This window comes from Panthera leo, chromosome B2 (assembly GCF_018350215.1).
Source record: "Panthera leo isolate Ple1 chromosome B2, P.leo_Ple1_pat1.1, whole genome shotgun sequence".
In the NCBI taxonomy this organism is placed as follows: domain Eukaryota; kingdom Metazoa; phylum Chordata; class Mammalia; order Carnivora; family Felidae; genus Panthera; species Panthera leo.
In genome coordinates, this window is record NC_056683.1 from 135,122,039 (window position 1) to 135,149,572 (window position 27,534).

Genomic DNA, 27,534 nt, shown 5'->3' on the forward strand with positions numbered 1-27,534 from the left:
AACTTGGGTGGGCAATGTCAGTGACAACCAAGATAAGAAATTGGATAAAAGAACAGTTATGGGGGAAGACAGGTGAGTTTGAGGCATGCTGGTTTTGCTTGGTCTATGGGCACATTGGGGAAATGTCAGATCAGCAGTTAGCATTTGAGGTCTGAGGCCTGGGACGAGGGTCTGCTTTAAGGATATAAAATTGAACACTGTCCGCTTATAGGTGGTAGTTAAAGCTAAAGAATTTGCTCTACTGGTTGTTGGGAGGGTGGTTTTCTGTTGTGCAACCCCTGATTGCACAGCTTAAATTAAAAAAAAACTTTTTTTTAATCTTTATTTTTTTGAGAGAGAATGAGACAGAGCGTGAGCAGGGGAGGGGCAGAGAGGGAGGGAGACGCAGAATCCAAAGCAGGCTCCGGGCTCTGAGCTGTCAGATCAGAGCCCCACGCAGGGTTTGAACTCAGGAGCCGTGAGATCATGACCAGGGCCGAAGTTGGATGCTTCACCAACTGAGCCACCCAGGGGCCCCTGCACAGCTTACATTTTATCCTCTGGTTTTGTCGGAGTGAACGTCTTGCTGTCGAGTGTCTCTAAGCAATGGGTTTCAGGTGTATCTGATTAAAAAAAAATAGAGCTCAGTTAATTTGCCTATAAACTAATAATTCACTTATAAAAAATCTTTATTTGGTTTTGCAAATGATGCTGATCTTATTTTTTTCTCCTAGAACCTTCCTCAAGATCACATAAAGTCTTGAAGACCAGTGGTAAGTCCTAAAATATCTTTCCTTTTTTCATCCTTGTTGATGTCCACTAAGTTAAACCATATTTAAAAAAATAAACACCAGATGAGTTATGAATTGATACATTTGATTGACTTCTATAAGTAATAGTGTCCTGTTTTTAAATATAAAACCAAATGACATAAAATGTTTGCAATATAGATAACCTGGCATAAAAAGATTAATATACCTATTATGTAAAGAAATCCCATATATCAAAAAGAAGAGACAAAGGACTCTTTTAAAAGGTAGAGAGGGGAGCCTGGGGGGCTCAGTCAGTTAACCATTTGACTTCAACTCACATCATGATCTCGTGGTTCATGAGTTCAAGCTCCATATCGGTCGGGCTCTGTGCTGACAGCTCAGAGCCTGGAACCTGCTTTAGATTCTGTGTCTCCCTCTCTCTCTGCCCCTCCCCTGCTCACGCTCTGTCTCTCTCTCTCAAAATAAACAAACATTATAAAAAATTTAATAAAAATAAAAGGCAGAGACCCTTATTGGGCATTTCACAGAAAAAGCACAAACCGCCAATAAAATATATAAATAGTCATCCATGCTAGTAATCAGAAAAATCGTACATTAAAAATTTTTTTTACATTTATTTATTTTTGAGAGACAGAGAGCACAAGTGGGGGAAGGGCAGGGAGAGAAGGGGACACAGAATCTGAAGCAGGCTCCAGGCTCTGAGCTGTCAGCACAGAGCCCGAACCCACAAACCGTGAGATCATGACCTGAGCTGAAGTCGGGCACCCAACCGACTGAGCCACCCAGGCGCCCCAGAAAAAATGATACATTTACAGGAGATAAATGGGGGCTGGGGGGAAATCGGTAAACACCCAAAGATATAGAAAAACAGACACTCTAAAATGAATAGCGTATCAATTTCTCTAACTTTTTTGGAGCAGAATTTGGCAAAAGCCATTTAAATTTAAAATGTGTGTTTGCCCTGGACTCAGCAATTCTGCTTTTTTTCACTTTTATAAATTTCATAAGGACACTTCCTGTATAGACGTACTCACACAAGTATGGCTAGATCAGTGTGTGTGTGTGTGTGTGTGTGTGTGTGTGTGTGTGTGTGTGTGTTCTTTGCAGCCTTTGTAATAGGACAGCACCTCGAATGCTCATCCAGTGGGAAAGAGTTAAGTAAATTGTATAATACTATGTGGAATATTCTGCAGTTGTCAATAGAGTACCTCCCTATCTACTGACCAGAGTGTCTACATAGATTCAGCAGGAAATGCAATGCTGGGTTTGCACCTTTCTTTTAAAAACAAAACCATGTATTGTGGTGGGCTGGTGTCAGTGGGTATGGGACCAGGAAAGAGGACCATCAATCAGTCTGCAAGTATGGTCATTTCCACAGGGTGGGATTTGTGGAGAGGGTTCGATCCCTGTTTACTGTATACGCTTCCGTAATTAAACAGTTTTTGAAGATGATACACACGTCATCAGGTGATCTGAAAGGGCGTCTGTAAGGATGTGGCTGTACACGCCTCTCCCAGACACCCACCTGCACCACTCCTTAGCCCAGCGCCAAGGTGACCCCGGTGATAAATGCTGTCTGTTCCTTGCAGTCAAAACCAGTAAATGTTTAAAAATTAGCAGCAGCATAGTCTTCTGTTTAAGTGATTTTCATGGCTTAGGGCAGGTATTTCAGGTAATACGTATTTGGGAGGAAGGCTGTGGAACGTATTAACGTGAATCGGTCTGTTGCTCGTAGGGATTCAGAAAGATACTTCACACGCAGATGTATGGAAAGTTGTTTTACGTGTAATCCAGGATATATGACCAGGATAAACCGAGTGGCATTTTCTGAAAATTAGGTCTAAAGGGCCCAAAAGCCTCTCAGGGTTCCGTTATTAGCAAGTTTTGAAGTCCTGTGAAAGAGGAGTGTTTACATATGTATGAGTTACATTTTTAAACCTCAAAAAAAAATGTTTAAACCTTTTTTATTTTTCAGAAACAGCACAAGACATCCAAAAGGTAAGCATTATTACATTTCTTATTTTGAAATGTTTACTGAGGGACCCTTTAAAGTACCCTTATATATCTCATCCCCGGTCTATATCCCAAGTGTAAACAGTTATTTCACATCTTGAGGTAAGATTTAAGTAAGGACTCGTCCTTATAACCTCCTCCCTCCCCCTGCTTCATTTATCAGAACCAAGGCAATGATTTCTTCATCCCTCTGTCCCACCTCTCACCTCCAAAGCTGTAAGGTTACCTAGGGTGTAACACCTGCACCCTGAATGCTAGCGGGGTCCACCCCACATTGCCCTGCACGTCTGTGCACACAAGACCCAGGCTCCTGCGTCCCAAACGTTGCCCCCTTTTTAAAGCATTAGCCTTCGGTCACAGGGATCTCCTAAGAATACGGTCCCGCTGTTGGTAGGAGACGTAGGGTCATATGTCAATATAATGAAGCTTCGCTATGTGAAGTTTCATTTTTCTTCCGGTAAGAGGTTGGGAGAAGGGGAATAAAAATGGTGTGCTCTTTTGAAAGATGTATATCCGAATTTATTACCTATGAAGCACAGATCTTGTATCCTGGCCTGGATCGTGTCTAATATAGCGGCTACTGACCAACTGTCTAAGTTAGTAAGTCTTCGAAAACTGGTTGTGGTTTCTTGTGTAATGTCTTATATCTGTGAGGATGTGGTTCCAAAGAGCTCTTCCCACAGTTCCACTGCACCACTCCTTAGCACAGGGCCCAAGTAATTCTGTTAATAAGTGCTTATTATCCCTCCATTAAATACAGTAAAATGTCTAAAAATCAACAGTCTTCCCCCGAAGTAACTTTCTTAAAATTAGAGCATGCGGATTTTTTTCAGGAGGTACATATTTTTGTTTGGAAGCGTTTGAAACATATTAGTGGGTTATTGTCCTGAAATCCAGCACGAGCTTTTGATTTTTGTTTGTTTGTTTGTTTGTTTTCATAAACAGCACAGAGGGTACCCTCGTCTTTAAGGCAGCCAAACTCAGACCTCGGACCACTGAGCCCTGCTCAGTACCAGTCGGGGGGATCACTCTGTCGGTCCTAAAGATGGAATCTCAAGAGCTTATTGGAAATTTTCAACAATAGTGATCCAAGCCAGGTCTCTGTACGGGAGAAGTAAAGCAATGTACTTTTTTCTTAGTGGTAAAGTTCTGTCTCCTAACGCTAATGAACAATACCGAATGTAAGGAGGATAGACTTACTGATGACAGAGGAGTTTATAACAGGAAATACTCTTGTTTGTTTTTTAATGTTTATTTTAGAGAGAGACAGTGACAGAGCACAAGCAGGGGAGGGGCAGAGAGAGAGGGAGCCACAGAATCCGAAGCAGGCTCCAGGCTCTGAGCTGTCAGCACAGCCCGGGCGCGGGGCTCGAATTCACAGACTGCGAGATCACGACCTGAGCTGAAGTCGGGCACTTAACCGACTGAGCCACCCAGGCGCTCCAGAAACATTCTTCCTAATAGCTTAACATTTCTCCCGGAATACATATTCCAAGGCCTTTTGTATGTGTATATGTATGAACGTGTGTGGCGGGGGTGGGGGGAGAGAGAGAACGGGAAGGAGGGAGAGAGAGAGAGCAAGAGCAAAAAAGAGGGGGGTGGCAGTTAAGATCATGTACATGCTATGGATTCAGACATGGATTCAAATCCATTTCTGTCACTCCTAAGCTGTATGGCTACAGGCAAGTTGTTAACCTTACCAAGACTTAGTTTTCTAATTTACAGAATTGTCATAAACATTAAATGCAAAAATACGTGGTTTTTAAAAATTGTTTTTAACGTTTATTTATTTTTGAGACAGAGAGAGACAGCATGAACAGGGGGAAGGTCAGAGAGAGAGGGAGACACAGAATCCGAAACGGGCTCCAGGCTGGGAGCTGTCAGCACAGAGCCCGACGCAGGGCTCGAACTCACGGACCACAAGACTGAGCCACCCAGGTGCCCCACAAAAATATGTTTTTAAAAGTGCTTATTAATACAAGGGCACGTGGCTGGCTGAGTCAGTAGTGTGTGACTCTTGATCTTGGAGTTACGAGTTTGAGCCCCACATTGGGTGAATTATTTACTTAAAAATAAAATCTTTAAAAAAAAAAAAGTGCTTAGTACAGAATCTAGAACAACACACATGCTCCACAAGTGGTAGCTGTTCTCGTATCATTATAAATAGCCATAATGCTGAGAATGTAGAAAAACCATGGGGAAAAAACGTTCTTCACGGCTCTAGTGAAGATATATATGCCTCTAGTGAGATGTATAAACCACATGCTTGTATGTTGTGCTAAATCCTCATATTGATTATTTCTACATCTAAGAGTTTCTTCAGTTCTCCTGGTGATTTACTTGATATAAAATATCAGTTTCCAAAGCCCACAGTTTCAACTAATTAGTTTTATTAAAAGCATCTTTTGATATTAAAAACGCAGGTTTGTTCATTTTCTAAATGGTCTGGGAATCGTTCTGGAAGGGAAGATTTTAAGAAAGTATTACTTGGCTGTTCACAAAATGCTTTTGTTACACTTTCAAAGTGCTTTGTCATGACTTTACTAGTTAGTACCAACTTTTTTTATTTTGTAAAATGTAGCGACTGGCTGCCCATATTTTATAAACATGTTACCAGTACAGTCTGAGTAAGGTAAAAAGGGAGAGATATTAAAGGGTGAGGAAAGAAAATAGAGCCATAAATATAATCCTATATATATATATTTTATATATCCTATATATATATCCTACATAATCATATATATTAATCATATATATTAATATATATTAATTAATTATTATATTATAATAATATAATTATATTATATTATATTTATATAATTATAAATATTTATATTTATTTTATTTATTTATTTATTATATATATTTTATATTATATATTAAATATAAATATAAATATAATTTATTAATTATATATATAATATAATTATATATATAATTATATATAATATATAATATTAATATATTTATAATATAATGTATTTATATTATATATTATAATATATTATATTATATATATTTATAATATAATATATTGTATATTGTATATTATATATTATATATAATATATTAATCATATATATATTTTTATATATATTATATATATATATATTTGTGTGTGTGTCCATACGTGTGCATATTCATTGGTTCCTAGTCCTCAAATGGTCCACGGTTTGATCACATGAAAAAAAGTGAGCACAAGATTAAATGACTAATGGGGTGGGGTGTTTTTAGCTTTTAATTTTTAACAGAAAAATAACATTCAGGATGAAATTTTTTTTCTTGCCTTCCCTACACTTCCCTTCCCTCCCTGATACACAGACAGGCAGGCAGGCAGACACATTGCTGAGAGGTTATTCCAAGAAAATATGTATCCCAGTTTCATGGACAAGTGATGAAAAATTCTTGCTCATTGGACCGTTCTCATTGGTTCTTATAGTGCTTCAATCAGAAAACACGTCCCTGGTACTAATCAGTTTGAACTGGTCTTAACCCTTGCAACTCGTTGAAGCTAGTCCTTCTACTACAGACGGCATCAGAGGCCCATCCACTCTCTGTCTGCACAATTGGGGTCCATCAAGAAAGGTTCCAAGTGATAAAAGACCCCATTGTGTTTTTTTATGAGACCTTGTTAACGTCGCTCATATTTTACTTCCTAACAGGTATCTAAATATTACTTAATCAAATCTATTTTGAGAGAAAGTAAAAAGCTCACCAGCTCAAAAGTGGATTAAGTTACATTCCTGCAACAGAGTCTCTGCCTAGAATGTATAAATCAAGGCAATGCTGGTCAGGTGCAAGGCAGGTCTGCAGATTTCAGAGAAAGCCTCGAGCTGTGCCGTCAGGTTACTGACAGAGGCTTCTGGTACACCAGAAACCACAATAGGGTTCCTAGGAGTCAAGCCTCAAAGAGAAACCAGACACCATGGCCCTCGATACCCATGTACGTTCACGCATATAATGTTATTTGCCAAGTGCGTGTCGGAATTATTCGAAGCATCTAAGAGTTTTCTGTATTTTGCCGATTCCCTGCATTGGGGTAAGGGATTTGGAGTCAGACCTAGGTTTGCATCCCAGCCTTTCTACCAACTAGAGAGAGCCTGGATTTCCTTAGTGTGCGGTCGGTACAATCACATCTAACCCGCAGAGTATGAGCATTACCTGTGGAGAACGTCTGCAAATGGCCTGGCCTGTTTCTAAGTGAATATCAGTTCCTGTCCTTTCTGCCCCTTTTTGCAAAACTCTGAAGTGCTTTTCCCCTCAGTGAAAATCAACTTTTACCGATCATTTGCTTTAAGAACCTTATAGTCCGGTGGGAGAGGCAATGTGTAAAACCAGGGCACTCTGTGTCTATGGCACTCCGGTTCAGTCAATATGTCTCTATCTGCCCCAGGTCTCCAGAGAGGAAGGGTCTCCCCCGCGGACCTCAACGGGACCATCTCCCGCACAGAGGAACAGTCAGCCGAGCACTTCTGCCATTATCAGCGTGCTTCGTGGGGGAGGAGCCATCAGAAACATCTGGACGGACCACCAGATCAGACAAGCCTTGTTTCCTAGCCGTCGGTCCCCTCAGGAGAATGAGGATGGTGAAGATGACTATCAGATGTTCGTGCCCTCTTTCTCCTCCTCGGATCTGAACTCTGCCAGACTGTGTGAAGACGGCACTTCCAGTCGCCCTTGCAGTTGGCACATGGGACAGATTGAATCCACAGAAGCCACCGGCTCTGGCCACCGGGTTGTCAGGCGGGCCAGTAGCGCTGGCGAGAGCAACACGTGTCCCCCCGAAATAAGAATTCGGGACGGTGGTGGCTCTCAGTATAGCCCCCGAAGGGAACTGCAGAGTGGCCCTAAAACAGAAGGGCAGGAAGGAATGACTCCCTTTGGGTCATCCGTAGAGTTGACTATTGATGACGTAGACCATGTCTATGACAACATAAGTTACGAGGACTTGAAACTGATGGTTGCCAAACGGGAAGAAGCCGAACCCACGCCCCCCAAAACAGCCAGGGACTCTGTCCGCCCCAAGAGCACCCCGGAGCTGGCCTTCTCAAAGAGGCAGGCTGACCACGAGAAGACCTCTCTGCACACGATGAGGGACGGAGCGCCAACTGGTCGCCAGGCGTCGAACCAAAGCACACACGAACTCCAGATGGTTGAGGAGAACATCTATGACACCATAGGGCTCCCAGATCCCCCCTCACTGGACTTCAAATGCAGCAGCCTGAAGCGTCCCAAGAGGAGCACCTTCTTAGGTCTGGACGCCGACTTTGCATGCTGCGACAGTCTGAGGCCCTTCGTTTCCCAGGACAGCCTCCAGTTCAGTGAGGACGAAGCCCCTTACCACCAGGGCCCCTCTGATAATGATTATTTGAGTTTGCTCTATAACTCTTTCAGCTGTAACCTGTCCCTAGCCGATAAATCGATATCTGATAAACTGTCTGAAGAAGTGGACGAAATCTGGAATGACCTGGAAAATTACATCAAGAAAAATGAAGTCAAAGCTAGAGACCGGCTCCTGGCAGCATTTCCCGTCAGCACAGAGGACATGCCGGGCAGGCTGTACTCCGAGAGCACCCCCGAGCTGGGCAGAGAGGCGGCACGTTCCGTGTCCACGCTGTCCCTCCCGGAGGGCCACGCTTTCCTCACGCCGCTGAAAGACAGCGGCAGACCTAGCCGGGCCAACTGCCCGTTTGAGGAAGACCTGATTTCTAAAGAAGACTCCTTTATGAGTCTCAACCGGCTGTCTCTGGCCAGTGAAACACCTCCCATGGAAAATCCCTACGACTTGGCCAACAGCGGTCTGTCCCAAACAGACTTGGAAACCCCTGACCCTGGGATGGATGCCACAGATAAGACAAGAAGCAGGGTTTTTATGATGGCCAGGCAGTACAGTCAGAAGATCAAGAAGGCAAATCAACTCTTAAAAGTGAGAAGCCCAGAGTTGGAGCAGCCACTGGCCGGCCAGCAACAGAAGTCCACGCACAAAGACCTGGCGGCCATCTTAGAAGAGAAGAAGCAAGGGGGCCCTGCCATCGGTACGTTCCTTCACACTGCTTTCCTTCCTTCTTGAAAGTAGGATGTGAGGGCAGCTTCCAGGTTCCAAATGTCCTTAAACCTTGAGAACATTGCCACTCAGACGTTCATTCTCTCAAATCGAGACCGCTGACTTACTAACAAACAGTGGCGAGGCCGTTGCTCATCTTTTCCCACTTTTGGCTCAGAGTCTCTGGGAGTAAGATTTGGTCTCGGAGGCTTTTTTTGTAGGTTTAACACTGTCACTGCAGGCTTGATGTTTTAAGACCCGTTCTCCACTCTGAAGTGTAAAAAATAGCAGTCAGTTGAACTTGTGGCATCACGTAAAGCCTTTCCCTGTGAATCAGTGTGCTGGGAATGAGCAGTGGCTCAAGTACGCTTTGAAGATTTGGAAGCCTATGGAATAGGGTTGTTCCAGAATCCCAACAGAAAATGCCCACTCATCCTCACAGGGGAAAAGGAGTCCTCTCTGCTCTCTTTAAGAGCTATTCACATTTTATACCTTAGTTGTTTCCCATGTATTTCTGTTACCAGTTTGTGTGTGTGTGTGTGTGTGTGTGTGTGTGTGTGTGTGTATGTGTGTGTGTGTGTGTGTGTTTTAAATAGCTGCTATCATGCATTTAATACTATCTTACTTGGTATTCTCACATAGCTTCCAAAAAGTTTAATAACTTCAGTCAAGCCTCCTTTCTGGGGCAGAAATCTGGGATCTCAGGTACAATATTGGCAGGACTGGGGCTAAAGGTTTGACTTCTCTCTGTGTTATAAAGAAGTACATACACAAAACTCGACACTGATCCTGGTGGAAGGACACGTGTGTGAATGAGACACATGACTGTCATAGGAGGAGAAACCTGAGGGCATGCTGCTTCTCACCTCAGGAGCTTTTCACCTCTAGACCCAGAGAGATTTCTGGGGTTAGGCCCAGGAGTCTGCAGTTTAAAACAGTGTGGTCTTTTGATCCTATTTTAAGAATCCCTGCCCTAGATTTTTCTGACAAAGGACCACCTCAGTATCAAATGAGAGGAGAGCTTTCTCCAATTAAAAGTAAAACCCAGATGGCTCAGTATCGAGGCACATTCAGGTAGTTAGCAGGATAGTGACACGGCTCATCTGGCCAGATTGGTGCCACTCACCCCCTTTCTTGGAGGTTGATTTCCTTCTCTTCGTGGAAACCAGAGAATGAGAAGGGGATCTCCAAATCCAAAATGAAGCCACAAGCTACATGACAAGGACGTATAGGGATTTTTTTTCAAGTTTGGGAGTATTTAAGAATTGTCTACAGCTTGCCTCTTTTTCTAGAACTAATCACACAGTGAAGTTTCCTAACAAATAGGGCAGTTAAGCCCTGGAATTGCTACCTGAAGGACTTTGCAGACTCTCTTGAGTCCTTCTTCTTCTTTTTAAATAAAATGAAGGTGAAAAGTGAATTTTGTATGAGTGTGAGAGACCAGATGGGCATATGTTTTTCCTCCTTGCGAGAATATGCTTGAATTGATTTGGATCCCTTTTCCAACACTAGCGTTGCTAAGCTGGTTTGTTGTTACACGTGGAAAAGAAGTGGGTTCCAGCCGCAGAAGGACTCTTTGGGGACAGAGATGGCATTGTAAACAGCAGTGCAATCACTGACCAAACCTGGGCTAAGAGAAATCCAGCTCCAAGGTTTCTGATGATGGTAGATTATACCAGCAGACTGTTCTTTAAAAAGTGGTAATCACCTGAGCCAGGTTGTTTTGAACACGGACCATCTATTAACATGCAAAACTCAAAAATTGATGGAAGCGTGTCCTTCAGTGCTGTTTCATTAGGGCTTACAACTACTTTGAATAATCTTCTTTTTTACCCACCTTTTAAGTATGGACAGATTTTCCTTTTGGGGTTTTCTTTTGCTTCTTTTTATTTTTGGTTTGTTCTCTTTTTGCTTTTACCTACTGATGTCTTCTTGGGATCCCATAGGATCTTTTCTCAGCTTTGCATCTGGGTCCTTTCTTGACATGGTGGGCTACTACCGACGTTCTCCCCAACCAAGAGGAGGAGATCGCTCCAAAGTCATCTTCTGAGAGCGGGGTCTCCCCTGCTGTCTGGCAGGAGCACGTCCCTAGGGCCTGCCATCTCTCAGACCTGAGGAATCTTCCATCCGGGTGGATCGAGACCACTTCCTGTGCCCACTAGGCTTTCAATCAGTTGACATGATGACTCCTTTTCTCTCTCTTGTTTATCTGGGCACAGGACGTCATAATCGAACGGACCGATTCTCCAGACTTCTTCGTATGGGCCTTGCCACTTTGCCAGGAGCTTGCTCTCGGTGTTGTACGGAAGGAGGAACGCCCTATTCACCTGCTGAAACTCTCGAGCACCTTTATTGAACTCTCTGGCGGGGGGTCTACAGGCCCCGGGTCAGATTTCTGCCTTTAAATCACCCAACCAGGTCTAGTTTACCCCGCTGTTTAGAGCCTATGATAGCATGCCGGCATTCTCGGTCAGTCAGTCCTCCCTCCTGATAGTCTTTGAGGCCACAAAACCTTTGGTTCCCTTTTTGTGTGATGTTTTACGTGGGAGAAGACTCCATATAGGTTTGAGGAATTTTCCTTTTTTTTTGCATAAAGTAGAGAAGGCAAAATAACATTTTATGCTTTGGTCCACATCTCAAGCAGTATCAGAAACATTGACATTAATCGTCTGTCTTGAAAGCAATATATTTCATATTTTCTCGGTAAGGATCACTTCAAGCTTTCATCTGGAATCCTAAGAACACCACCATTGAAATGAACAAAAGAGAAGTAAACCAGGGACAGCCCTGGGTCGTCACATAATGATAATATACATGTTCTATAAAGTCTGTTAATGCCAGAACTAAGGATGATGGGGACTTCTGAACCAGCTGACCGATACTAAGGTTTTTAGACTAGAAGTGTCATCTTGCACTGGCTATTTCCTATACATCTGGCTAAAGAAATCTATTTAATGACACCTGTTCCTTTGGAAGCAGTCTCTTATTCACATTGCCATCAAACAAGTTATAGACTCTCTTAGAATGCCAAGCTGAGACAAAACAGAACAAAAACTCCACAACTTAGATAGGCACAGTATATTGTCTACTTCTGAGATACTTTTTATTGCAAATCTATAAATGGTCGACTTTTTATTATCCAAAGGTAAACTGTGTGCATTATGAGTTGTCTATAGGAAGCATTTTAATCAAAGACTACTTTCCTGCTTCCTCTTTTTCTGCTATGCCCCTGATTTTCTAGGCTGCCTTTCTACTCTCTGGGGAATGGTCTTAGAAAAAACACATTCATTTTTTTAAAAAAAATTTTTAAGGTTTATTTTTGAGAGAGAGACAGAATGTGAGTGGAGGAGGGGCGGAGAGAGAGGGAGACACAGAACCAGAAGCAGGCTCCAGGCTCTGAGCTGTCAGCACAGAGCCCAACCCAGGGCTCGAACCCACAAACCACAAGATCATGACCTGAGCTGAAGTCGGACGTTTGACCGACTGAGCCAACCAGGCACCCTAAGCACCTCCATTTTTAACACAATGCTTGAAATAAAAGGTGGCAGTCCAAAAATTATCAGAATAATTAAGTAGTTTCCGAGACTGATTTCTATCCGAAATTATGCTTGGTGCTCTGTGAGGATTGTTCTCCAAGACTAAAAGCTCATAGACTAGCTGGAATGATAAACTAGACCACATAAAACAATTAGCAACACAAGATTGAGTGTATGCGTGTGTGCATGTCTATGCATGTGTGTGCAACCAATAGCTAAATATTATGGTCCACACTAATACAACACTTCAGTGAAAACAAATGGATCAGAAAATGATTCATGAAAGGGGTAGGGCTTATAGAGGGTCTTGAGAGGTAAATCAGATTTGATAAAGCAAAGGAATAGGAAGAGCGTGTGATTAGGAAGAAAGAGGCATGAGAAATACTGTGGATATTTTGGGTAATACATGGTTTCAGATCATCTGGGCTACCATGTTCATACACAACTTTATGGTTAAACTTTGGTACTGAAATAGTTTAACCAAATGGTTTAATTAGCTCTCATTGCTTTCCCCAAAATTGTCACCTTATTGGAATCTTGTAAAAGTTCAGAGCCCTCCTGACTTAGCCGCGGGATCAGGTGCAGGGCCGTAATATAAATGGCAATGGTTTGGGCAGAACCATTTGACTTTCACTAACCAGTGACTTATGTCTAAAAGTTCAGTTGCCTTTGTTTGGGTTTCATAGTTAATGAAACATTATAGATTTCAGAATGGCTAATGTGAGCACCTTGGTTCATGTAGATTTTCTTAAAGTGCTTTTTTGTTTTAATGTTTATTTCTGAGAGACAGAGAGAGAGGGAGACCGAGCATGAGTTGGGGAGGGGCAGAGAGAGAGGGAGACACAGAATCTGAAGCAGGCTCCAGGCTCTGAGCTGTCAGCACAGAGCCCGACGCGGGGCTTGAACTCACAAACCATGAGATCGTGACCTGAGCTGACGTCAGACGCTCAACCAGCTGAGCCCCCTAGGCGCCCCAATCAATACTTACAATCTCTTAAGGGGTTGCCAAATTTAATTGGCATTGAGAATCGTCATTATTCCATTTAAGGAATAATAGCTCATGTTTTTGTTACTAGAAATTCTAAACTGATATTCTCTGTTCTTCCAAGGAATCTGGACTTGAAAACCTGAAGGATCTGAGTGTAGGGTCTGTACAAAGTTAAACAGACGATTTACCCTGATTTGGAGGACTAGGGAAGCAATTTGAGAAGCTCGCAATTAAAGGCACACAGACTAATTGCAACTTGTCTTCTGTTCTCATAGAAGATTGAGACAAAAGAAATGGCAGAAACTCAACTAAATATTTTATTTAAATTCAAGGGATAATTTGCTAACAATAGGCTACTAAAAATATCAAAAGCTTAAAGAAGAAGAAAATGTAATGTCACTTGCTGGCCATCTTATATGGGATAGATCCCTTTCATAAAGACTATGTAGATGTGTTCTGGGTAATTTATAGGATGCATGGAATTTTTTGATCCTAGGGTGGTCATGTGGATACCCGGATTGGGATGATGGAGGGGTGGGTAGCTCTTGAAATTGACATTCTCTTGGCTCAGTCTCTTAAAACATTCCTGGTCCAAGAGAATATTCTATCCGTATCTCGATTCTGTTAACATCTTTAGAAATATCTGTACTCAGAAGTGGAACAGAGAGGAGAATGGCCTCACAGCTTAATTTAACGTGACAATAGCTTTTGTGGAAGTAACAGTCAAATCCTGTTCTGGCCAAATACTAGAGAATGTTACACTATCGATCCTATGCACAGATGGTTCATTCCCAATATCTCGGAAGCATAGACTTCAATGCCCAACTTCTTGGGGATGGGAAGGGAGATGTGGGTCAGTCAATACACATGGTTTTGAAATACTGGAAGGGAGGACCTCCTGAAGACACTGGTTTCCCAGACAGTGGCAGTGGACTGCCACCTGGAAACGGGAAGTAGAGGAACAGCCACCAGGAGCGGCCTCTTGAAGGAGTCGTTGTCTGGGACCAATCAAGACTAGGGAGAAGCCAGGGGTAGCCACTAGTGGATTGTGTCATATTCCTCTTAACGGCACTTGTGTTATTTTTCATTGACCAGGGTTTAAGTGCTGACCTTCTTGTTTTTATGATGCCCGTTTTTTAGCACTGACACCATTTCATGCTTGTAAAGAACACCAGAAATTTCCATCATAGATAGTGAACATGTGCAGACCTGAAGTAAACTCATCCAGAATGATATCAAATTAAATGAACCTTTAGGTGACATTTTTGGTGACATTTTTATTTTTTATGAAACTATGGATTATTAGGTCGCGTTGCTTAGTACTCAGTGATGACTCATCCTCACACTTAAAAGTCCTGTCTATTTAAAAGTTTTAAATATGTTTGTTAGCAAGTTATGTATATAAATATATATATATATATATATATATATATATATATTTTTTTTTTTTTTTTTTTTTTAATCTTTGCATGTGGACATAACCCTATGTATGTTTATTGTTTCACATTTGCCTTCCAGGTGCCAGGATTGCCGAGTATTCCCAATTGTACGACCAGATTGTATTCAGAGAGACCCCCTTTAAGACCCAGAAGGACGGCTGGGCCAGCCCTCGAGAACCCTCCAACCCCACGTCTGCATCAGCTCCCCGGTCCCAACATGGCAGCGAAGATTGGCTTTTGCATTCAACCTATAGTAATGGAGAGTTAGTGCACTTCTGTCCCCAGCCAGAGCAAGACTTGAAGTCGAAACATCCCACTTTAGAGATCAACACAAAAAACATTCCAAGACAGTTGTCCACAGCTTGCTCTGTGCCTTCTCTTCAAACCTCCGACCCTCTGCTGGGCTCCTTCCAGAGACACAGTGTGATAGTCAGTCAGCCCAACAAAGAGAACTCTTACCAGGGCCACCTTTACAACTCTTTGGGTCGGAAAGGAATCAGTGCTAAATCTCAGCCTTATAATAGGTCCCAGTCATCTTCCTCAATCTTGATAAACAAGTCCGTGGACTCCATCAACTACCCTGGAGAAGTGGGAAAGAAACAGCTGCTGTCTTTGCACAAAAGTTCAAGGTGTGAGAGCCACCAGGATCTGCTGCCAGGTATGGCTGACTCGTGTCAACAGGGCACTGAAAAACGCTCCGATCTCACGCTCCAAGACTCACAGAAGGTTCTGGTCGTCAATAGAAATTTGCCCTTAAGTGCTCAAATAGCTACACAGAACTATTTTTCCAATTTCAAGGAGACTGAAGGAGACGAAGACGACTACGTGGAAATAAAGTCAGAAGAAGATGAGTCAGAGTTAGAGCCATCTCACGGTCGTAGGAAGAAAGCTGTCCCACAGATGACGGATGCTGACTTTACTGAGAAGACCCGTAGCAACAACACGTCTTACTCTGTGAACAGTCCGTGCTCTCCCAAAGAGCCAATGGGCGACCCACTTGGGATTTCACCATACCTGACGTCCTACGACGATTCGGACAAACTGAATGACTATCTTTGGAGGGGGCCGTCTCCCAATCAGCAAAACATCGTCCAGTCGCTGAGGGAAAAATTTCAATGTCTCAGTTCCAGCAGCTTTGCCTAAGTTTCTCAGTAGAAGCTGCGCAAACCAATGTCGTGTGAGGCTCACAGATTACAGATACTGAGAGGTGTTTTCTATGTACCAGATTAAAAACGATTTTGTAATAACCAGAAGTGTAAACCATACTTTCTTTTCCAGCACAACTTTTGGAAACGGCTGACAAGCCAGCCGGAATCGTACTGTATAGCCAGTGTCTTCTCTGATGCTGTGTCGTGTCTCCTGTAAGTCGATCTTACTTGAAAATTTTTAGGCTTTTTTTTTTTTTTTTTAACCTGATGGCCGTGATACGTTCTCCCATATCCTGACAATAGTGTCCAGACTTTAACAAATGCCATAATCCTCTCCTATTATCCAGAACCCACAAATAGTTTTATTCTAGGACCCAAAGGCAGCAAGGAGGCTTTTCCGCATGTTTGCGAAAGAGGGGAAACGAAAGCTGTTTAAAGGATTACGTGAATCACATCGGGCATTTGGGTTTCATTTGCGACAAGACCCTAGCAAAACTTAAGCTGGAGATCTCTCATTGGAGGATGAATCTCCGGTGCCCGTTTCACTCTGTATCTGTGATTTCTCTATCAGGGTCACGCTAGTGTAGAAATTGGGTACCTATTGTGCACCAGAAGGTAGCAAGACCAATTTTGTATAAGCCAAAATCCTTACCTCTGTTCCTGGACGAGGTCTGGAGAATGTGCTCGCTCTTATGTTTATTTTTGATGGCTGGAGTAAAAGGAATGCTTTCCTCAAGTGCTTAAAGAAAACTCCAAGCAAGAAAATAGAAAAGATGGTTATCTCCTCATATTACAGTTAAAGAGGGGGCGGAAATAGAACCCTGCATGCTATTTCTTTGTGCGTATCTCTACTCAACACAAAGCAAGCCAGGAGCTAAAACACAACAACACACGTTAGCGTCACCCTTTGCACAGCAGTGTTTCCTTTGTACTTTCCTGAGTTTCGTATTCAACCAAATGACCTCATCCTTGATGAGGATGAAGCCTTGAGGATTTCGTTGACCGCGATGAAATGTGTTTTTTAAACTAAGCATAACACGAGGGCCTCTTTTCGTTGTTTGAGAGCAAAGAATCTTTGGCTGCTAAGCTGTGACTAAAAACCTCTTTTCATTGTCATTATGGTCTTCGAGTAGCCGCTCACTGTGATATCACGGACCAACATACCACTTCATGGAAGGAAACTGCAAAAACCAGACCTTGAGAGTAAAAAACAAAACCGAAGAAGCACAAGAGAGAAGCGAAGGCAGATCTGTGGGTCCTTTATAACAATGTTGTATTTTATTGAAGATTCCGGTCAATGCAAGAAGAGTGTGTTCTTAAACTGTGGCCTTTTAAGGCTCCCTTTAAGCAGTTTTACGTTCTGTGATCCCTTCCCCACCTGCTCGGTTTTTTATTTTGAAAACTATATGTGTAGGAAAGGGGGTGTGGGCCTTTTATCCGAAGGTAAGCAACGATACTGATTTCCATCGGTGACATCTCACCATAATTCTTTTCCTCTTCTTGAGTCCTGTGCCTCGTTTTCTTAACCACGAAACATCAGACGTGACCATCCTTATTTTACAAGCAGGTACCGAAAGACCTTCGTTTTTCCTTTGAAATAACCGAAAAGAATCCAAGTTTCTTCCTTCTCTATATTCTTTCTTCTTAGAGCTTGTCAAACAAAGTCCCTGTTGGATAGCATGGTTCTCTAGAGACATTCCTTCTTTCACTGCCTTTCTTTATACTTGATAGGAGTTTTCAGGACTAAGTAGTGTCAGAAAAGACAAGCCCTGCAAGGAAGCATGTTCTCAGACTTGCCAGAAGGGCTTGTTAGTGTGCTTGCAAAACAAAGTTATCTGATTCTTCTTGTCCTAGAATGTAGTTTCCTATTTTTGCTGTTTAGTGTGTATGACCCCCAATTCTATATTGTCCATATTACCGCAGTGTCTTACTCTCAGAAATTATGAACCCTTCACACCAGTGTTCTCGTTGCATGGCTTCGATGTCACCTGGCTGCACCAAGGTGGATGTCGTGCTGTATAAAATGTCTGTGTCATTGTCTTTAGGTTCTAGGATAAACCTTTACCTTTTAGATGTCTTCTGTCAGCCAGGATGCAGATTTTGAGAGCTGTGTGTATATATAATCATGTTCATATTTTTCCTCAAAGTTACCAATTAAATGCTTCCGTTTAAGATAGTTTCTTTTGGACGTGGGGTAGGATTGTACATAACTGGGGGGAAAGTTATACGTACTTAAAATTATGTCAAGTTCTTACTGGGTCTCTGTACTGAACGTTCAGGTTTGTTTGTTTTTTTTTTAAGTTCACTTTTTACCTAGTCTTTGTGCAAAAAAAAAAAAAAAATGCATCTAGGAAAACATAGTTTAAATATTGTATATAAGATAAAGTTAGTAATGCTCATTATTTAATAAAGTTTGTAAAGTACAAGGTAAATTATAGTGTGAAATAGTGTGTTTATTCGAGAAAGGTCAAGATTTTTCCAAACAACGTTTAGTTGTAATACTTTTTTTGTCTTGCCTTTATGAGCCATGCAGAAAATGGGTCACGGTGAATGACGATATGCCATGTTTCAGTGACAGGACATTTTCTGTATCTTTGGGTTACTTTTATTATTTTTTTCATGTTTATTTATTGTTGAGAGAGAAAGAGAGAGAGACAGAGTGCAAGAGGAGTAGGGACAGAGACTGCAAGGGAGACACAGAATCTGAAACAGGCTCCAGGCTCTGAGCTGTCAACACAGAGCCAACACAGGACTCGAACTCCGGAACAGCGAGATCATGACCTGAGCCGAAGTCGGACGCATAACCAACTGAGCCACCCAGGCGCCCCTGGATTACTTTTAAAATATTGAATTTAGTGTCTGGGATGGTATGTGTTTTCTTGACAGGTGGGTGAGTTAGATGAAATCAAAAGATTATCTTTTTTTTTTTTTTTTTACTTTGTAGTAACAAGATATTTTTTTAACTATTTCATTATTGAATCAAAAATTAATGTAAAACTTTGGGGACACAAATTAAGGGTTTTGGAGGGGTATAACTTGCCTTTTTTTTTTTTTTTGATAGACAAAATTTTACAGAGAACAGAAGCATGTTAATATAAATTGGTAAACATAGACCATTTTGAAAGCAATTCTAGTTCCCAATATAAGCATAAACCCTACTCTGGCATAATGAAAATATATGTTGCCTCAGTTTCTTTATACAGAGGAGAATAACTTGAAATTTTCTTTAGAGTGTTTTAAAGTGGGGAATTTCTAAACTTCACACTGAGGATTTATGAGGTTGTTTTTTTTTTTTCCTCTTTTTAGAGGATTTATGAGGTTTATAGCTTATTCCTCTGCATCGAGTCTGGAAGTAGATGGGGTTTTCTAACAGTCATGAAAGTTCAATTTCGAGAAGCAAATGATGGTAGAAAGACCATTCCCTGTGTAACTTACATACATAAATTAAATCCTTAGGGGAAAGGAAGAAAAATCTGAAATATCAGGCTTGCAATGAACTAGAAACACAGCCGTTAAACATGAATATTAACATTTATTTTCTTTTGTTCAAAAAAAAAATCCAAAGAACATTTTTTTTAATCTCTGTTTTGAGGAGCAAATGTTAATACTTTAAGAACTCTCCCATCCTCGGGGCGCCTGGGTGGCGCAGTCGGTTAAGCGTCCGACTTCAGCCAGGTCACGATCTCGCGGTCCGTGAGTTCGAGCCCCGCGTCAGGCTCTGGGCTGATGGCTCGGAGCCTGGAGCCTGTTTCCGATTCTGTGTCTCCCTCTCTCTCTGCCCCTCCCCCGTTCATGCTCTGTCTCTCTCTGTCCCAAAAATAAATAAAAAATGTTGGAAAAAAAAAAAAAAATTAAAAAAAAAAAAAAAAAAAAAGAACTCTCCCATCCTCTACATTATATAACTTCCTCTCTCTAGACAGTGCTAAGGGATTGGAATAAAAGAAACAGCTTCAACCCTTTTGCAAGTTTACATGTCTTTAACTTAAACCTTGTCCTATGAATAAGATATGGAGCTTTCTTAAGCATGCTTTTTCAATGTTTTTGTTTGTTTGTTTGTTTGTTTGTTTAAAAAAAAGTATGGAAACATAAGCATTCTCTCACATTTAGCTTCTCATATTTTTCTTTCCTTACAAGTGATTTAGAGCATGTAATATCAAGACAGTATGGAATTACGCTGCGTTGAAAAGGTCACTGAGTGCAAAATATGATTGCACAATCAATCCATATAATCGTAAATGAACATTCGGAATGTGTATAGCATATTTGAAAACAACTCTTTTATAGGAGATGTTTCTTCTTGGAAGTTTCTTTTTGAAAGAATATTCTTTTAAAAAAATGTTTATTTCCTTATTTTTAAGAGAGACGGTGCGCATGTGGGAGGAGTAGACAGCAAGGGAGAGAGAGGATCCCAGGCAGGCTCTACGTTGTCAGGGCAGAGCCCGACGAGGGACTCAAACTCACCATGACATGACCTGCATCAAAATCAAGAGTCAGATGCTTAACCGATGGCGCCACTGAGGCGCCCCTGGAAGAATATGCTAAAATTTAGCATGTGACTCATTGGACCCCTTGGGATGGATGTTTTCACCAGCTCTGTACAGTGCCTGACAATTCGCAGGTGTTCCATAAATATTTAATGATTGAATAGATGGGGTCATAAACTTGCGCGTCTGACTTCGACACAGGTCACGATCTCATGGTTCGTGAGGTCAAGTCCCGCGTCGGGCTCTGTGCTGCCAGCTCGGAGCCTGGAGCCTGCTTCAGATTCTGTGTCTCCCTCTCTCTCTGCCCCTCTCCTGCTCATGCTCTGTCTCTCTCTGTCTCTCAGAAATAAATAAATATTTTTTAAAAATTTTAAAAAACAAGGAATAAGTAAACAAAATATGGTACATTCATATACTGGAATAATATTAAGCAATAAGAAGCAATTGAGTATTGATACAGGCAACAACTTGCATTAATCTCAAATGCATTATAGGGGCGTCTGGGTGGCTCAGGCGGTTGGGCGTCCGACTTCGGCTCAGGTCATGATCTCGCAGTTCGTGAGTTCGAGCCCCACGTCGGCTCTGTGCCGACAGCTCAGGCCTAGAGCCTGCTTCGGATTCTGTGTCTCCCTCTCTCTCTGCCCCTCCCCTGTTCATGCTCTGTCTCTGTCTCTCAATAATAAATGTTAAAAAATTAAAAAAAAAAAATTGAGCCCAAAACACGAGAAAAACATGCAAATCAGAGACACAAAGGAGGAAGAACAACAATGATTTCAGTTGCTTTTTAAAATTCACAGCAGGCACCCTCAGAAATCCAACATCTTGACTTGTAGTTTCTGTCGGGGGCGGGGAAGGTCAGAGAAAAGCCTCAAGGCCCTTTTTCCATCACTTGGCTGATAGGATTCCAAGGAAATTTACTCTCGAGTGAGACTGAGCTGAGAAGCTCCACGGCCATGTGAGAGTCAGATGATCAGACCCCTCTCCGAAATTCCATTTAGACAAAACGCCTTTCCCAGTAACTGGCTTCAGGTATGTTTGGAGAGCACAGAGCAACTTAGCGCGTAGTTGGGGGGTTGAAGTCAGGTGAGGACAAACCTGTCTGCTTCACAAAGGTGGTGAACGCCTGCGAGCCAAATCCACTTTATCTATGAAAAACAACAAAGCTTGATTTTCCTGACAATGGCTTAGACAGCGATGCCTCCTCACACCAGGGGGTGGGGGAAGCAAGCTGGTCTACTTCGTTAGTTCTAAAACCTTGTTTATTCAGCTGAACGTACAAGAACAGAGCTTGGATAGTGAGCAGATCATCTGCTCTGTGGGGCAAATACAAGCTCCAAAGGCCCTGTTGTCTGAAAGGCAACGTATGTGTGGCTCTCCGCGTGGTCCTCATGTTACCATCACAACAAGACCGTGGCCCAGATGCTGAACCGGGCTTGGACGTCTTCAAAAAGTTTCAACACATGGGGCGCCTGGGTGGCTCAGTCGGTTAAGCCTCCGACTTCAGCTCAGGTCACGATCTCACGGTCCGTGAGTTCGAGCCCCGCATCGGGCTCTGGGCTGACAGCTCAGAGCCTGGAGCCTGCTTCCGATTCTGTGTCTCCCTCTCTCTCTGCCCCTCCCCCGTGCATGCTCTGTCTCTCTCTGTCTCTCTCTGTCTCAAAAATAAACGTTAAAAAAAAATTTTTTTTTAAAAGTTTCAACACAAAAATTCCACTTCCCAGCTTCTTAAAATCATCACCATCATCCCCGCCATCATCTGGCTTGTTTGGGCCCGGACTCTGGGCTCTGAGGGAACCTAAGGGCAAAAATCACCCTAAAAGGGGGTGACTGACTTTAACGTTCCTCTGTTCTCCATTGTAGACTTCCTCAGCAAATTTCAAGTAACCATGGGGCGCTCGCACACAGGTGTTTTCGATAGAATGTATAGGCTCTTACCGCAAAGCATGTCATAGAAAGTCTGCTCTACCTTTTGCCTCTTTGGGGGGACTTTTGCACCTGGTCCACTTCACTAGCACGTGTCATCTGCCTGGCCTCGATAAGCCTCAGGTTTGTGAGAGCAAATGTTCTCCATCCCATTCTCATCTAATTTTATTAGCTCTCTGAAGGCGACAACTACGGTTTATACTCTTTCCTAAAACACCATTTCTAGCTTAGACTTCCCTCCTGAGAGCAAACAGATTCCACCCCTCCCCCAAGACATCCCCCCCCCCCCCCCCGCCCCCGAGTTGTCACTTCCAATCTGGTACCCTTTTTCCCTCTGAGACTCCTCGGGTACTTTTGTGCCCTTTGTTCTTGGCTTTCTACAACAGCTTCCCAGCTGGCTGTCTTGCCACTGTCTTCAGTCACTTCTTGCCACTGTCATCGTCACTTCCAGGCTTGTTCACCTCTGTCCTCCTGATCTTAGCCAGCCTTACATTTCTAAACACGAACAGAACCAAATAGTCTACCAAGCCCTCCAAAATCTGCCTCTGCCTTCATAGGAGCCGCTCCCTTTGCCTACATTGCCCTTCCCCTACCACCCAGGAGAAAGCCTGCATGGTCAACACTCAGCTCAAAAACTACTGTCAAAAAAAAAAAAAATTACTATCCAGAACTGTGCAGAAGCTGGAATATTACTCAGCTTGCCAGCTAGAAGTTAGCCTGCATCGGTTTCATGGATGCTGGCAGAAGCCATGAAACTCCTCTATCAGAGACAAATGGACATTATTACTCCTGGCACAGCAGGTATGAGCCTCCCGTTTGCATTGGCTCCCCTTGCCCCTCCAGATGCATGGGGGCGATGCAGAGTAGCTCAAGTGCATACTGCACATGCCGTGGGTTTATTTCAAGGCTGGGGAATCCTGAACTTAGGAACCTGCAGTCTTAAAGGGCTACCAGCAAACCTGCCCCATCTTTGCGCCTGGAGGGAGCTATTCTCCTTGCTCTCTGCACAACAAACATATCTGCTTTCTGCCCCAGAGGGAGATACGGTGTCTTCCCAAGGCTGTTTGCTATAGAAATGTCCTTGCAGTGACAGCCTGGAATAAGGTTAACACAATGCAGGAAGAAATGCAGAATAAAATAGATACGTAGAAAGTTGCCTCAAAACGACGATACAATTCTGTGACATACAAAAAAAAAATTTTTTTTAATTATCCAATATTGTTAAGGATAGAGGAAAAGGGTTACTCCCAACTACATGAGAATGTAAGTTGGTATACATTTTTCAGAAATGAATTTGGTAATATGGAATAGGGATCAATAATATCAAAGGGTCATCTTTGACCCAGTAATTATACATCTAGGAACGTAGTCGAAGAAAAGCATCAGCTGCAGTAAAGACGTATGTATCAAGGATCCCCAAGCCTGGCCTCACGTGCAGAGCTCGTTGGTAATGATGTGGATTTTGCAGGTCGGTGTGGTTGTGCGCCCCTCCTCGCACCTCCAGAGCTTTGGATAAACTGCGTCCAATCCAGAGCTTCTCTCGAGGCCCAAGCAAATCATTTAAGATTCAGGTAGTCCCTCCTGAGAGACCAAAGTCTTCTCGTCCATCCAAAGTTAGAATTTCCTTGGAAGTGCAATCCGTTGTGACCCTTAAAAAGTCCAAACGCCCTCCCTACACTGTTAACCTTTCTGGTATTTATGGGTCGGTGTCTTTGGCATCTGGACCGCTGTAACCACCGTGCTCCATTCCCCTAGTATCCAGGCCACGTCCCAGGACATGTGCCCCTCGCACCACCTTTCCTTGCCCACATCCCTGTCTTGCTCCTTCCCAAACCACCTCTTCCCATATCTTTTCCTTGTCTGCTTCCATTCCATGCTTAAGGTCCATCCTCTTTCAAATTAAGAAAGCTAATTCATTGCTTTTTTTTTAAACTGAACTTAGCTCTTCCTTGAGGACGCTGTTCCCTCCAAAGGCTCTCTTAAAGGCAGGATGGGGGGGGGGAGGGGGGGCTGTTCATTCTCCCGCAGCCCCAACACCTCCTATTCCGGAGGTGAAGTCAGCACTCTCTCTCACTCTAGACTGTGGTTCACGCAGTTCCTTCGACTCAGAACGCTCATTGCCAGCACACCGTTCTTCTCTTAGCTTGACTCCTAAGCCATCTTTAAGTATTGCCTTCAAGTGCCATCTCCTGCAGGAAGCTTTCTGTGACTCTCCACGTCTAGGAAGGTGCCTCTCTGTGGTACTCATAGAAGACTCCGAACTATCATACGGCTTTCCTTTCCCGCATGCGTGTGTTCTAGCGTAGAGTCGTGCACAGTAATCTCAATGGGACCCGAGCTGTGTCTCTTTTGTTCACAGTTGACCCCTTAACTACCTGCCTAGCGTAGAGCCAGCTATAAAGCAAATGCTCTCTCACTGTACATATGTATAAATATCTAAAAATATTTTAATTTCAGAGACACATTTCCCACACTGAAAATGAACTGTCTTCGACTTACGTCCGAATGTTATCTCAGCGTGCACCGGAATGATCTCTATGCACTAGGGGAAAAACATCAGTGAGTGGATTTTTAAAGCCTTCAGCATAATGGAGCCCTTTCTTCTTAGAAGAAGGGCTTTTGCAAAGCAGGCTAATATATATTTGGTTGGCTTTTGCAAAGCAGACTAATACATATTTGAATTTTGCGTAAATGGATTCAGACGTATCTATCAAAATGAGATAATGATCCCTATGAAACAAACCTGGGAATAGGGCAGATCTTAAATTTATTTTCACAAATCTTTCTCCCTTTCCTATTCTTCTGTCTTGCAAACGTGCATCACAAGCGTGCAAGAACTCAAATCCCTTTCCTGTGGAATGCGAGCACCTTGGGCTCAGGCTGCGTTGACTTCAGAGTGAGGCCCATGGGGGAGTGAAAGTGAACAGAAGACAGGTGTCCATATCATCTACATCAGGATCTGAAGAGGTCAGGTCAAATATTTTAACTGGCTCTCAACCAGCACAGTCATCTGTTGTCTTAGACCTTTTAAAGTAATTTTAAAAACTGCATATTAAGGTCACAATCCTAATAGACCTTAGTTAAGCATCAACTATCGTCAAGCAATCACGTGCTATTAAATGGTCTTATATGCCACATACATAACGTTCCACTCTTGTGCCACTATTTTATAGCCAAAGTAGAATGGGAGATTTAACTACTTTATTTCTTTATTTATTTATTTTTAAAGTTTATTTATTTTTCGGAGAGAGAGAGAGAGAGAGAGAGAGAGAGAGAGAGAATGAGTGGGGGAGGGGCAGAGAGAGGGAGACACAGAATCCGAAGCAGGCTCCAGGCTCTGAGCTGTCCCCACAGAGCCCGACCCGGGGCTCGAACTCACGGACCATGAGATCATGACCTGAGCCGAAGTCGGACGCTCAACCAACTGAGCCACCCAGGCGCCCCTTAACTACTTTAACAGCATTTATTATAACTCCTAGTTCTCTGATCCAAAAAATATATTATTACTTTAATATTAAAAATAGGACCTCATTTTCACCTAAGCTTGTTTAAGATTAGAGTGTATGACATTAGTTCAGTCGAAAAAGAAGCCACGTGTCTCTAGGTACAGAACATTATTATACTTGAATGTGTCATCTAACGATGTAGGGGATCACCTTAGAGGTGTGGATCGCCATAGGCTTCTGGTGATGGCTGAGAACCGTCTCCTAAGTGCGTTCTCCAAAATGGCTTTGTAGTACAGTCTACATAGTCTCTATAGTCTAAGTCATTTCAATGTTAGGGATGTTCAGTAACAAGTTAGTTTTGTGACTTCTCATTAGGCTGGCTTAGGTGTGAAGTCTTTAACTTAGTCTTTTCTATTCAAATTTTCCATCCGTACAGAGTGTCTCATTAAACGTTGGGAAGTCTCTGGAACCCACTGTGCCATGCGGAGCCCTGGAATTCATAAAAACGCCATAACCTCCTTGAAATTCAGTATGATCGGGAGGGTTGCTTCTTTATGTGAGGACGTTGTGCTGTTTATCCTCCAGCTCTCTGCCCTGTTTTTCAGTGAACATGGTTACTAGTTATGAGTCTTCTGAGAACTGCTTCAGCAAAGGACGACTGAGGGGTCAGTGGCCCCCTGATCAATCTTCTTCCCATTCCTCCCCCAGCACACAGAAGGGTCTCGGTACAGAGCTACTGACAAATGAATGAAAGGATATTCACAACAGTATTGTCACATCTAAAATTAGAAACAATACGGCGAACAACAGGGAGAGAGAAAATCAATTATGGTTTACCCATAAAATAGGCTATGTTATAATATAAAACCATGAAAAGCCATGATTTCAAATGCTCTCCTTTCCAATTTCGTTAAATCAGATACATAGTACGTGAAGAAGACACACACACACACACACACACACACACACATATATATATATTCACCGTATGTCTGTAATTTTATAAAATAATTTCAAATAAAGAGATCAAAATTAATAGTGATGTTTTGGTGATAGTGTTAGAGTGATTTTATTGTTTAGCTTATGCTTTTCTGTAGATTACAAATAGTATACGTATTTCTTAAAGGCCACTCAGCTCAAGCATCAGATCCCTTGGTGCTTTTTTGGATTCTCCTCCAGAACAGTTAAACCCCAGCACCCCACCACCTTATCTCAAAAGCCTTTTATTTATTTATTTATTTATTTATTTATTTATTTATTTTATTTTATTTTGGTAACAGCTTTATTGACATGGAACTCACATAACCATACCATTCGCCCATTTCAAGGGTACAATTCAATGATTTTCAGCACATTCACAGATTTGTGCCACCATCACAATTAATTTTAGAACGTTTTCATCGCCTACACCCATTAGCTGTCAACTCCCCATTTCCCCTACGCCTAGCTGTAAGCAACCACTAATATATTTTTCTGTCTCTACAGATTTGCCTATTCTGGACATTTCCTATAATCGGGATCATACCATATGTGGTCTCCACTGTGATTTTTTTTTTTTTTAATGTTTGTTTATTTTTGAGAGAGAGACAGAGCACGACTGGGGGAGGGGTAGAGAGAGAGGGAGACACAGAACCTGAAGCAGGCTCCGGGCTCTGAGCTGTCAGCACAGAGCCCGATGTGGGGCTGGAACTTACTAGTCTTGAGATCATGACCTGAGCCGAAGTCGGACGCTTAACCGACCAAGCCACGCAGGCATCCCACC

The 27,534-nt window shown here is 42.5% G+C and overlaps 1 protein-coding gene and 1 long non-coding RNA gene across 6 annotated transcripts in view; one reads left to right on the forward strand and one right to left on the reverse strand.

Annotated features, from left to right (window-relative positions):
* The window catches only part of PLEKHG1 (pleckstrin homology and RhoGEF domain containing G1), a 213,263-nt gene extending 194,912 nt beyond the window's left edge, over positions 1–18,351 (forward strand). For all 3 annotated transcript variants that reach the window (XM_042940075.1, XM_042940074.1, XM_042940073.1), the window contains 4 exons: positions 714–752; positions 2,728–2,750; positions 7,159–8,800; positions 14,851–18,351. In XM_042940075.1, coding sequence (XP_042796009.1) covers positions 714–752; positions 2,728–2,750; positions 7,159–8,800; positions 14,851–15,914 — 2,768 coding nt within the window. In that variant the 3' untranslated portion in view covers positions 15,915–18,351. The remainder of the gene's footprint in view (positions 1–713; positions 753–2,727; positions 2,751–7,158; positions 8,801–14,850) is intronic.
* LOC122220496 overlaps positions 1–27,534 on the reverse strand; it is a 48,597-nt gene that overhangs the window by 17,558 nt on the left and 3,505 nt on the right. For all 3 annotated transcript variants that reach the window (XR_006202893.1, XR_006202891.1, XR_006202892.1), the window contains exon 2: positions 530–602. This is a non-coding gene — a long non-coding RNA (uncharacterized LOC122220496). The remainder of the gene's footprint in view (positions 1–529; positions 603–27,534) is intronic.